The 13,845-nt window shown below is 39.1% G+C and overlaps 1 protein-coding gene across 4 annotated transcripts in view; it reads left to right on the forward strand.

Moving 5' to 3' along the window:
* NR3C1 (nuclear receptor subfamily 3 group C member 1) overlaps positions 1-13,845 on the forward strand; it is a 108,801-nt gene that overhangs the window by 73,157 nt on the left and 21,799 nt on the right. For all 4 annotated transcript variants that reach the window (XM_068959413.1, XM_009678734.2, XM_068959412.1 and 1 more), the window contains 2 exons: positions 4,906-5,069; positions 9,281-9,397. In XM_068959413.1, coding sequence (XP_068815514.1) covers positions 4,906-5,069; positions 9,281-9,397 — 281 coding nt within the window. The remainder of the gene's footprint in view (positions 1-4,905; positions 5,070-9,280; positions 9,398-13,845) is intronic.

The raw sequence follows: 13,845 nt of genomic DNA on the forward strand, positions 1-13,845 counted from the left end.
TTCTTTTGCGCATGTTTATTTTTTTCTTTCATTCAGTTAAGGATCATAGTTTATTAGGTTTTTGTTGCCTCTAAAAACCTTCCCGCTAATAGCTAAAAGGTATCTTTTTTATTATTATAGCACCGGGATTGTATTTTCCCCTTCCGATTCCTTCCTTAGTATGTATTTAGTACTTCACCCGAATGCTGTATAGGCAAAAGATTTATATTAAACCTCAAACCAGTTTGTTTTAGATAAAGAACTGTCACGTTTATTACGTATTCACTTTAGCCTACAGTCCGATATGTGAAATTCTTGCATTTAGCTCTTACGCAGTATAATCCGTCCTGTTCTCCATATTTCAGGCAAACAGAATTTTATTTTACACAACCAGGGAACAGAGAGTATCTGGCAGTTTTCCATACAGTTAGTAAATATTGTCCTTATCTGATATAGCCAAGCTTGAAAAGATATGCCAGAAGCCCAGATTAGATTGCTGGCTACTGCTTTATTAATCAATGTAATAATTTATTTTTAGTTTTGTAAGTCATATCATCTGTTTTCTTTCTCATATTACATTGTCAATGGTACTTGTAAAGAAAATGAGCCCTACTAAAAATTAAAGGTGAGTGAACAGTTTCAGTAGAATATGTTTTGGCACTACCATAGTTTCTGTGACAGTTGATGAAAGTTTCCTTAAAAATGCTTTTGTCATAAATTCATACGGTACAAAGAATTTAATTTTTGTATCTGAATTAGCTGTCTTCAAACTATCTTTAGAAAGATGCTTCCCTCCTATTTTTAAACAGGTTGATAATCAGAAATTCTCAATTTATAGTCCTCACTTAAAATTATAGACTGCCAGCACTGTTGAAAATTTAGCCATATATTTCAGCATTTAAACTGATATGTTTTAGTATAAGAAAAGGAGCTGCTGGGCCTAAAAACTTTAGAAATAAGGCAAATTAGAGGAGGTTTTCAGTGGTCAATGATTACTGTGGATTACTGTCTTTAATAGGTTTTTTGTTTGTTTGTTGAGGTAAGCAAGCATCACCCAGTTTATTAATATAGTTTTTTTTTTTTGCTTGTGACACTGCAAAGTAGAGAAACAATTTAATTCCATTTCCCGAATGGATCAGTAAGGTGCAGAAAAACAGAATACAAGCAGTTAATGCATATCTAACATGATAAGGCAAGAAAGCTTTGTAGTTGAAGAAGTCGTCTAAATTATTTGTCCAATTAGACAGCAATGCTGGGAGGGACCAAAGAATCAAATATAGGCTCCCTAGCCTCAAGTTGCCCCCTTATCACTGGATTCCTTTCTGAAATCTTAGTGGAAAACCAGGCCTGCCCCACAGTATAGTAAAGCAGATAGTAATTTTGGATGTTGACATCGCCTGTGTTATTTTTAAAGCAGGGCTACGTTATTTTTGGGAGTCTTACTAGAGTATAGTTTTATCTTTTACATATGCTAATGCTAGTTAATCTCTGGTGTTTATGCGCTCAGGCACACATTTCTCATTCTGTAAGCAAACAGCAGCGTCGGCAGCATCTGGCACGTGCTTCTCATGAACTTCGGAAAAGCTTCTTCGCTATGGCTATATAAAGTCTCGAACCTGAAAGCGAGGTTAATTGTTGCAGTGACAGCGCGTGTGAAACCAGTTTAAGTATAGGGTGCTTCTGTCTGTACATTCTTGCGGCAGGAAATTTTACACCTTAGCAATGTTATTCACAAAACGTACATTTAAGGAACGTCATTAAAGTTGCAAAGTGAAGCACTGAAAAGTTTAGTATGCAACCATAATTAGGCCGAGTCTTGGCCTGCGTTATAATGCAGCCTTCTGCTACATGCCCACATACCATTTTGTCCAGGCCTCTGCTTCACAGAATGCAAAGAGTGGATTGGACTCGGCTAGTAAGCAGCCAGGGAGTATTTTGTTGTTGATTGTAATTAATTGTGTGGCCAAAATCCTCATGTGCTTCTCGTTATAAAAATCAGACTCTGCAGAGAGATGGGCTTTTTCTGATGCTTGGTGCTATATTAAGCATTTCAGACTTCAGTTTTTATTTGACACACAAAGATACTAAACCCGAGTGAATTTAGTCAGTAATTTTGGAATCCCTACTTTGAAATATCTAAAACTCGATTTCATATAATACTGAGTCTTATGCTGATGAGAGATGCGCAAGCTGCAGCCCACGCATGGCCCATTATTGGAGGCAATTTGAGATTATGTAGCAGGCTGTGGTTCTGAATGAATTGTGCTGGCAGTTTTAGCAGCCTGCTCTGTATTTCCTGAGGCAACCCAGAAGAGCACAGAGACTTATCTTTATGAATACAAAGTAAAGCTGAGACTTGCTGTGAACAGCAGGCCTGCCTACTACATACAATACACATATCATCTGTTTTGAAAATGTACACTAATTCCAGACAGAATGCATGGTCTGTTTAACCAGAGGAGCTGAGCACCAGTGATCTTGCATGTGGTGTGCTCAAAGCACAGCTCAGTGCCTTCTGGTTATAATGCGTGTTTCTTCAAATCATATGTCAGATCTCAAGTTCTGCATTAAGCAGACAGGAACACACCATTTACTTGTTTCCAGAAAGTTTTGGTTAATATTAATCAAGTACCGTCACACAGAGCTTTGTCATGGAGGCAAGAGTGGATTTGTGTGCTCAACTGCCTTAACCATGAGGTTTCTTTTCCTGCAAAACCATTACCATTAGCTTCTGTCTGCTAATTCCTCTCCTGGAGGAGACAGGACCATAAAAAAGCAGCTTCATTACATTACATTATTCGTTCCCAGAGCACCTCTGTACTGAAGAAGGAAGACATGCTTTGTAAAAATTATGATGAGCATATAATTAAAGATGCATGTGTGTGAGGACATCAAATAAAGGTAACTGTGATGAATTGCATTCTGCGCTTTCTTAGATGTCAAGTGCTGGGTTGTGCAACTTTAATATTCTTTTTCTGTAGTTTTGTGTGCATAATTTTCTACTCTTTAAAAGAAGAAAAATTAATTAGAAAACACAGAAAATCCATCGTGTGGATCACAGACATGGTTAGAATCATTAAATGATTGCCACTTCAGTTGACAGAGTAGCTAGTGATGGTGATGATAGTTGTCAGCCTCTTTGTAGACGAAAGAAGTGGAGGAAACATTACTGTATTGCACAGTTATTTTCTGAAAGCAAAGGAGTGCTATGACAGATTTCAGTTCTTTTCCGTGTTTTGGAAAGAACTGTTCTTTCCTCGATGGGCTTTTTTTTTTTCTCCCCCTTTTTCCTCGAGGTTGACTCATTCCACCTCGTTCTCACTGCCAGCCCTTCCTATTGAAGCTACTCCTTCTTCCAGTCTTATTCTTCTCATTTAGCCTAATTTCTGTTCTTCAGTTGTCTTATCACAGCAGTTCTTCCAGCATGTTCTAGCCTCTTGTGCTGCTATCTTCTTGTCCGTTTTTTTCTTTTATTGCTCTGCCTTCTTTGCTCTAGCTTAGATCCAGGTCACCTTCTCCCCCGGTTCATCTCAGCCTTTGTTTTTTGATTTTTTTCTGCATGTACCTGAGGTCTCTGTGTGCCTATACTGACTAATTCTTTTTTCTCTAGCTTCAGTAATTTTCACTTTTCTCTGTCCCATATTCATCAAAACACGAACTTTGCTGAAACATTTCTTTCTTCTAATTTGACTTTTTTCCCTTCGGTATTTGAATTGTAGGCTTCCTGCCCCTTGCATCTGCTTTTATCATCTAACTCCTTCCTGAGTATGAGCAAACATTGCAGAGAAAGTTTCTGGACTCTCTGAAACGCTGGACTGGATATTTCTCAGTTGCTCTGTGGGGATGGGACGTTCAGAGGGGATCTGTTTAAAACTAAGGCCTTCAAAAAGTTGGAGCATTTTAATTTTTTTTTTTTTTAAATGTGTGACCAAGTCTGGTCAGATTTTCTTGAGAAGAGGAAAGGAAATTTGTAATACAAAAGCCAGCCCCCACTAAAATTTTAAGTCCACATTAGGAAGCCCGGACGCTCTGGAGCATTCCACTGTAAAGGCTTCAAAGATTTAAAATAAGTGTCATTTTCTGGCCTCATCTGGAAAGTGGCTGGAACCCTTTTGGACAAAATTTTCTGTGAAAAACACTTAAGCATGCAGTATAGAAATTTCATTTAAATAGTTTTAAGTTTTGTAAAAGTGAACTCATCAAGGAGGTGCTGAGGCAGCCTGAAGTAGGTAATACATCAGGTTTTGTCTGGATCCTTTACGTGTGCTGGGCAAGTTTAAACTGTGAGCTTCGCCCGAACCGTTATCTGTTCTGCCCTTATGACTGGGAGCAGCTTGAAAGTGTTTATGATAGGTTCTGTTTGTTGTTCTAACAGTAATAATGGTTTAAAAATTAGCTCTTCGTTTGTAGATGGTATATATGTTTACATAGGAAAAAACAGATCCTGAGATTAGGAACATATATTCTTTTTCTAAAATGCTGGGGAAGATGATCGTTTATTAATATAAGTATAACTTAATTTGCACAGCTTCTTGCATAGAGGTGTCTCAGCAGATGATGATGATGGTGGAAAGGAAAGTCCTGTAGGACTTACTGCAGGGAATGTGACAGTAGCTAAAACAATGTGGAACGAGCCTGTGTTTTAGTGGCTTGAAGAGGTTAGGGTGATTGCACAGGAAACATGGCTTCAGAGGTGTGTAAGAGAAGTAATCTTGACCAAGTCAAACAGGTGGTGAAAAACCCATGCGACTTTACTTATGCATTACAAAATTAACTGTTTAACAGTTTCACAGTCTAGTGAACTTAAGTGTGCAGAGCTTTAAGTATTTGAGGATCAGGGCAATCAGTTTATTGCAGTGATGGATAGTATGTTTGACAGTGTTCCATAGATTTTAATTAAAAATGCCTTTATGCTATTCTTTTTAGCCCTGGAATGAGATCAGATGTAAGTTCTTCTCCATCCACAACCTCAGCAACTACGGGACCACCTCCCAAGCTTTGTCTGGTTTGCTCTGATGAGGCCTCTGGGTGCCATTATGGTGTTCTTACTTGTGGCAGCTGCAAAGTGTTCTTCAAAAGAGCTGTGGAAGGTAAGATATGTTTTGAGGAATTTACTGGTTAAAAATATTTTTAAAAATGTAAAAATAATTTGATTTTGAACAATCTAATAACTGTACTGGAATCCATGCTATTTGTAGAATCGTACTGGAAAACCCCAAGCATTATATCACTGTTTTTTCATAGTAAAATAACATTGATAATGGTGTGACTATCTGAAGCATAGATTGCATTTACATTTATAAAATGCTCCCATTCACTCACAGTGTAAAAGGATGTATTGTTGTCTTGGCTTTCTGTTTCTTTCCTTTTCTTTGACCGCATTGTTTTTGTTTATTTATCCTATTTATATACAGATATATAAATAGCGTCTGTGTGCAGGAGACGGGACTCGCCAAGTTTGTAATTTTTAATTTTAATATGTTTAGTTGTTTTTTGTATAATAGTGTACAGAAAACTTGGTAAATCTCTCATGTGCATGAACATGATAGTTGTACAGTTTTTGATGTAAGCAGTATTGATTATATTACATAAATGTCCGTGTGTGGTATAGTACGAGTAATAGAAACATGTATATGGTTTTGCACCATTGAGATTTCTCTCTAATAACAGGAAGAAAATCATTCTAGAAAATAGAAATGTTGGAAAACTAAATGTGACTCTGTCCTGTGTGTAGCTGAATAAATAATCTGTGATTTGGGCGCTGCCTCAGTAGCCATTATGTAATGAACTAGGTTGTACCTCAGTGCTTGACTCTGCTTCAAACCAAAGAGATGCAGACAAATTGTGAAATATATTCTGTGTCTCTCAAAGGACAGTGATTCCTGTATTCTAAAATTATGTCATCATTAATTACAAAAATCTCCTACAAAGTATCTTGTCTTACGCCTTTTTGATGCAGTTGTTACTGGATATTTTGAAGTGAATCAGACTATTATTTTTGGCAACTATTTTTGCGATTTGGATTTCACTTGAGGAAAGGGAGGCTGTGCATGACAAAGATATATCAGGATTCAGTGCTTCAGAAGAAGCACTTCCTGAATGCCCAACTCTTTTAATGATGCAATAGGAAACGTTATGGAATTCCACAGTTTCTCAGGGGGAGGAGGGAAGTCAAGTTGGTTTCTACTAGACACAACAGAAAAGGATGTCAATACTGCGGCAAGCTGAAGCTGTTTCTGAAGTATAACAAGAGACAATAGTAGCTCAGATGCAGAGCACTGAGCTGTCTTTGCAGTTTCTGAGCTGCTTGGGCTAGCTGTGTGCCTCCCAACAGGCCCCATCTGGAGCTGTGCTCCCATTTAGAGCCAGGCTCTTTGTTTGGAGCCAATAATTATCTGTAACTGGAATTGAACTATGGTCACTGGATATCCCCTAAAAGGAGTATTATGTAGGAGCTGAATATATATCATAGTGACAGTTTTGTCCTTCTCAAGCTTAAAAAAATGAGGAAAGAGTTGATACGTGAAAAAAATCTATCCAGGAATTTCTTTTGATAAGTGACACAACCTTGCCGCATCTTACATAAACCATATTAATTTTAAACGTGTAACACAAGGTCGTAGCAGAAGAATTGCCATAAATTCCTCAAGACTTACCTTCGCTTTCATTTGTATTGTTCCAGAGATTATTCCAACCTTAATCCTTTTGATTACTTACCACGGGTGTTTTCAGGAGCTCTTTCAGGATCTGTTTGTTTTAAGATTGGCTTAAGAAACAAATAATTAACTTTTGCCTCTTAACGGGCATTTTTCTTATTTGGAGTATGTATAGAAGGAATTTTTTTCTCCATTATCCTTTGTATTAAAATCTACTAGGCATCCATTACTGTACAGCTCCACCAAACTGCACACTGGTTATGCAGCATTTAGCCTGCAAGTCTCTTTTTGCCTTTGTCTATACACATATGCGCTGTGACAAAAACAGGATACAGGAACTATTAGTATCTCGAAAATTAGTATAAAGTGTATTTCCCTCAGTAAAGAGCGGAACCAGAGGAAAGGAGAAAGGATAGAGATGGACCAGTATGTTTAGGTACAGTTCTTCACTCAAACCAAGGTCCTTTCTTGAGGAACCCAGCGCATCTGGCTCTGGTTCTTACTTTCAGAGTGCTTCAGAACCCAAAGCCCTCACTATCCAATTTCTCCTGTACCAGCATCAACCCTCTTTGCCTCCCAGCATGTTACCCACAGCCTCCTGCCAGATCTTCATCGCTCCTCCCCACCTCCTTTTCTTCACCTTGCTTCAGATCCTCACACCTATGTACTTCAAATTCCTTCCAGCACCTCTGTGCTCCAAATTATGCTTCTTCTTCAGCCTGTTTAATTCTGTCTCTGTAGCACTGTTGCTCCAAATCCTTTCTGCACCATTTCTAACCTTTTTATAAGCCCGTGTGCTCTACTGGGTAGTGGACTGGCTGGCCAGCCAGGAAGCATACTTGTTCTGTTTGTATGCCTGTAATGCCAGGAGGTTATGTACTGGTTCTTGGACCACAGGTAGGTCGGGTGCCTCTCAGCAGACATCGACCTTAAGTGCTGTACCACAGGTTACATGTTATGCAAACTTGGTCAAAAAGGCCTTTCGCTACGCCCATTCTGTTCCAGAGAGTCTTGCATTCTTCATATTTTCATAGCGCTGAGAGCTCAAGCCGCATTCTTGTGCTGAGGGTTGTACGATGTAGAACAGTGTTGTCCTCTGGGCTCTCTGTACAGTCTTCCTATCTGCAGTAAATTATCTTGGAAACATCTCAGTTTGCTCACTACCAGTTTTTACCAGCTTACTGTTTATTCATTGTCTGGTTTTTAAGCAGCAAATATAACCGGAATGCAATCTTTTGTGCAACTGGCATGTCTTCCGGGCAACGTTCAGACTAAGTGAAGCAGAATCAGCTTCCCCTCTTTTTTCACAAAATGTTGATGTGGCAAGAAAGCTTTAATGTAATGTAATATAAAGAAACCATGTAGCTTTCACCAAAAAAGGCAAGAATGGCTAAGTAGTAAATGTATGAAACCAAGCAGTATTTTCATGAAGGTGAAGCTCTTTATCAGAAAAAAAGGGACAGCCCAGAAAAATTTCCAGCTGAAGCATCCTTGTTTACTGTATGTACTGTATACTATGATCTCAGTTGAACATCTTTGTGAAATGGGAAATTATACTCCCTGGTCTGTTGCAGTGATTACAAATATTTATATTTGTTTCATGTGTGTGTACAAATATATTTGCTTTATATGTATTAATATACTAATAATGGTAAACAGACCCATGATTCACAGGTCTATTTACTAATTCATCTTAGAACACAAGGAATATAAAAGGCTCAGGAAGACTTCCTCTTGTTTAAATGAAAAGGCTTTGGAATTTCAAGAAACTTGAAACACTTCACTGGAAAGAAGCTTGACTAAAGCCATAGTAATGGACTTTGCATACCCATAATTTTCACAGCTGGTTTGAAATAAGTTCCATCATCAAGCTCTTTTTCTGTGAGAAGATTCTTAGAACAGCAATTAGGTTCTGCTGTTAGTAACTCAGTGCTTGGAAAATGCATTTTTCTCTCTATTACACTATCAGGACTTTGAAATGCAGTGCAAAAGCCTAGGTATCAGCTTTATCCCCACTGAAGGTGTGAAAACACCTGTTTTTTTGATCCCTAGGTGGGGAGAGGATGTCTTTTAGTAATAGCTTTTTCTACAGGAAATTATCTTTAGACGATTATTCGCACAATTCAAATAATTAGACTCAGTAGCATTCTTGCCTCCTGTTGCCCTACTCTTAACAACTAAAAAATTCAGTTATTTTTAGTTCCACTTGCCATATTTCTATGCTGAACTTTGTTCTGAATCTGTGAATCCATAAAAATGCCAACGAACTTAAGTTTGTCCACTTTAGCCTCTAAAAACGATGAGGAGGTTTCTTGACTGTTAAATTGATGAAAGCTATATCTATATATCTGTAGAAACTTCGAAATCAATACTTATAAAATGCGTTTATGCATGTTATTTACCTCTCTTGTGAAAGCTTTTAGAAGATATACCTTGGAGGACAGCTTTAAGAAATTAAAGAGAAAAATAGTTTTAGAAGTAGAATTTGCCCGTTGACGAATAGCAGGAAGAAATTCTTCCTGCGTTTATTGGCTTTCGTGTGTAAATAAAAGAACTGTATTGGGTATTTAGAAGTAGGAAATCATACGGATACTGACTATTAACTATAGGGCTTGTGGTTATTTTGTTTGTTTTTGTGAATACAGGACAGCACAATTATCTGTGCGCTGGAAGAAACGATTGCATTATTGACAAAATCCGGAGGAAAAACTGTCCAGCTTGCCGCTACCGGAAATGTCTTCAAGCTGGCATGAACCTAGAAGGTAACTTTACAAGGTTTAAATCTCTTATTTTTGAGTCATGAGCAATGAAGGTCATGCTGCTTATGAAGCTAGAGCAGGTATTTGAGCAGCATTTTAATGTGTTAAAAGTAAGTATCACATTTTACAACATGTATAAGCATTATTTAATGCAAAGAAAGACTTTATTGGTTTTTTTTTAACACCTAGATTTCTCCTGTACTTTGCTCTCCTTACTCAATAGCTCAGTCTTTCAATATATTTAGTATAGGTGAGTCATCCACAAAAAATAGGGCTATTTCTTGTTTCTGTCAGCACATATCCATATCTTGTTTTCTTTTTCACTGAATCTGAGGCAGCAGAACTCTTAACAGAAGTCTTGTAAGGAAGTGTCATGCGTGCCCATTCTTAGGAAAGTGACTTGAAACCGGAAACCGTGAAGGGGAAAGCCTAGAGACATGGACCTAAAGTTGGACTGGGACCTATATTTCGAATGGAAGAAAAGGAATGTCTTTTTATTCAGGCTGGTGGATTCTTGTCCTTAAGCATCTGTCAGAATCTCTCTGGAAAACGTAGTATAGTAAATACATATAAATATGCTATGTATTTGCTCTCTGCTAAATCCTGGATGGCTAATGAGAAACGGAGGACTACATCAACTAGGGATTTAGCACCAGTTGTAAAATGGCATAAAACATTTCTCCTGATGTAAGATGCGTTTTATGCTTGATATTTTTTCCTTGAGTTGTAGCAATTAATACAGTACAGATCCTACCATAGTTAGTTGGTCATACCTATGCAGTCAGAATTGTCCGATAAAATGTCAAAAATGTATTTGTCAGATGCAAACATAAGGAGAGTTTTCATTTCGGTGAAAACAAGATTCTTCGGTAAAAAGTATGTGCAAAATTAAGTTAAAGAGAGAATGCTCATATAAGAGTCTATGTTAGCACATTCTTTCTTCCTCTTTTCTGCTTTAAGTTCTCGCAGGCTGATGAATCATCAGTTTTTCTGCCCTGCAGGTGGCTCTACATGCCCCTTTCTTCACTGCAGAAGGGAAAAAAGCCCAACGCGGTCTGATATGCTTCCCCTCATATCACATGCTTACAAATAAATCCTATACTTTGAAGTAGAGATTTGTGGGGATGGGTTGGTTTGTTTACATATTATTTGTGATCTGTATGCAGGAAAAAAGGGTACGTGTCTTAACAGCCAAAATCTACACCAGTGTATTCAAAAATAAATGCTAAAAGTAAGTGAAGTTGTGAGTGAGTGTCTCACTGGAGCTAGATTTAGCTTGTCAGACACTCCCAAGTGGGTGAACCTTGCACTTCAAAGATAGTAGCAGAGCAGTCCGCTTACCTAGTCTTCATATCTCAGGTAGAAACATGTATTGCCATGCTGGGGTTGCTATGGCCAGTAAAGCCTAAAGAAAGCTTAGAGTAACACAGGCACAATTTTCATTTCAAGGTGGAAAAGGATAAATTTTGTTTTAAGATTTTTTTTTGTCTAATTTTTTTCTTCTTAGTTGTTTAAAAAAAAGTATATTGAAGTACTTCAAATGTGTAAATTAATTTGCATGAGTAAAGCGTCTTATATGTGTATTACTTAATATTGAGCCTTTCCATTTCTGTATGAGTATATGTGAACTCTTTTTAAAGCAGACTCCAGTATAGCTAACCTCAGAAAGGCACTAGCACATATTGTATGAGTTGCCTTTCTGCACCAAAGAAAATGAAAATTCAGTGATGTCTCAGACACTTACCACTTTTCCCTGTGTAGTTTGGAGCCCTTCCAACTGTGTTTTGCTTGCCTGAATTTTGGCACGGAGAGTCTTAAAGAGTACTGATTTTTCTGGAGTATAGATACCGTTATATGGGTTGTTGGAAAAGGCAAAAAAAGAAATCACTTTTTTGGCTGAGAGGGAAAAGGAACCTAGAAACTCAGCAATGCAAAAAAAGGAAGAACCCAAGGCAGCGTGAAACTTATCAGACAAATCTGAGCAGGTGGTAGATGGGTCATACAGAAGAAATAGTATAAGACAAAACTGAAAGGCAGCGTAAAGTGCAGAACAGACCAAAAAAAGTTAGTATTCCTTTTATCTTGGCTATTTTAGGATCACAGTTCAAGAATTACTGTAGTTTAGAAGATAATAATTAAATGTGCATACATTTTAGACAGTAATTTATTTTTGAAAAGCCATCAGGGGTATCCTAAATGCTTTAAAGGCACACTTTGAGCAATTTCCAAATAGTGATTATAAGCAAACCAGTTAATGAATAGCAAGAGATCCGAGTAGAGCTATCATGTCACTCTGAGGGTCCCTTTCACTTGGCCTGTCTCCCACATACATCTTATTTTCTTCTAGCTGCCTTTACCTCATGGATTTCCTGCGTATACTTTATGTTCAGTAGCTGCTGGTAGACTTCTTCCATGAATGTGTCCAATCACTTTTTGAATATATGTATGTTACTGATATCTACAGCAAACTATGGTAGTGAATTTCTCAGTTAGGTGTTGTGTGGAATACTACCTTTTTTTTTATTTTAGATCTACCATGTGATGGTTTAGTTCTGAGCTCTTCTCATACTAAGACAAAAATGGTTCTTTATGCATTAAAACTATGTTACTTAATCATTTTCTATTCTGTTCTTTTTAGTCATCTGTCATATTTTTGACCCTCTTTGGCACTCTTTTGTGAAACTTTCTTGTTTCTGTTGTGTGCTTTTTTTGAGATGGTGGGGGGAAGGAAAAATATACAACTATCAAGCTACAGGTGCCAAAGATTTATACAGTAGAACAATGGTATTTCCTACAATAGCCTTTATTTCTTTGAATGCTCATTTTATGCTTTCATCACTAAATGTCCTTAGAGATTCTTTGGCACCCTTTCTGTTTTCTCCTGTTTTCAGAAGTGATGTGCATGTTCTTCAAGTCTTTCTGGCGCTGTTTGGCCGTTTGCTTGGCAGTGGGCATTTCAGATGATGTTTCCATGAAGGTCTGTCATGTTCTGTCTGCTGCCGAAATTTTTCCTCCAGAACTTCTTTCCTATTCCCCACTATGTTGTTGGCACTTTCATGGATCATGACTGCTGGCTCCTCCTCAGCACTTCATGAGAGGCTGTCTAGATACCTCATGAGTTTTGACACCTTTGCCTTTGGCAGGCCCGCCAATATGGCATCACAAAACTGACGGTTGAATTGCCTGCCACTTCATGTGATGATGTGAAGAACCATCCTTTGCACAAGGGTCTGTGTAGCCATTTCTGGTGGAGAGGTCCCATCTGTGAGGTTGTTTTCCTGTTGGCCAACTTTATGCCCTCCTGCCACATTATCTGCCTTCTCCTGAGCTGCAGTGAGGCTTTTCACCCAGATATGGGACAACTTTACAGTTTCCCTTAAAACTTGAGTGATGAACTTCTCTGTCTCCCTGAGTTCATCTCCTAAGACCATGAGCTTGACCGCATTCCTTCCATGCGCAGGCCGTGCGCCCCCTGGGCAGGTAATTGTGTGCTCGGCAGTTAGCTCAATAAACTAGGAAGCCCGTATGATGTTACTGAATTCCAAACTGCCGGTTTTTCATTTGTTACTTTGTTTAACAAAAAATCTTGGATGCTTTTATTTCCCTGCTGTGTTTCACGGAATCACGGAATGATTGAGGTTGGAAAGGACCTCTGGAGATCATCTAGTCCAACTCCCTTGCTCAAGCAAGGTCACCTAGAGCACCTTGCCCAGGACCCTGTCCAGGTGGCTTTTGAATATATCTCCAGAGAAGGAAACTCCCCAACTTCTCTGGGCAACCTTCTCCAGTGCTCTGTCACCTTTACAGGAGAGTTTTTCCCCATATTCTGATGGAACTTCCTGTGTTCTGGTTTGTGCCCGCTGCCTCCTATCCTGTTGCTGGACACCACGGAGAAGAGCCTGGCCCCATCCTCTTGACACCCTCCCTTTAGATATTTGTATATGTTGATGAGCTCCCCCCTCAGTCTTCTCTTCTCCAGGCTAAACAGTCCCAGCTCTCTCAGCCTTTCTTCAGAGGAGAGATGCTCCAGTCCCCTCATCCTCTTTGTAGCCCTCTGCTGGACTCTCTCCAGCAGTGCCATGTCTCTCTTGTCCTGGGGAGCCCAGAATTGGACCCAGTACTCCAGGTGAGGCCTCCCCAGGGCTGAGTAGAGGGGCAGGATCACCTCCCTCGTCCTGCTGGCAACACTCTGCCTCATGCACCCCAGGAGACCATTGGCCTTCTTGGCCACCAGGGCACACTGCTGGCTCATGCTTAACTTGTTGTCCACCACAACTCCCAGGTCCTTCTCGGCAGAACTGCTTTCCAGCAGGTCAGCCCCCAGCCTGTACTGGTGCTTGTATGGGGTTATTCTTCCCTAGATGCAGGACCCTGCACTTGCCTTTGTTGAACTTCAGGAGGTTCCTCTCCGCCCACCTCTCCAGCCTGTCCAGGTCCCTCTGAATGGCAGC

Source organism: Struthio camelus, chromosome 13, assembly GCF_040807025.1.
Source record: "Struthio camelus isolate bStrCam1 chromosome 13, bStrCam1.hap1, whole genome shotgun sequence".
Taxonomy (NCBI): domain Eukaryota; kingdom Metazoa; phylum Chordata; class Aves; order Struthioniformes; family Struthionidae; genus Struthio; species Struthio camelus.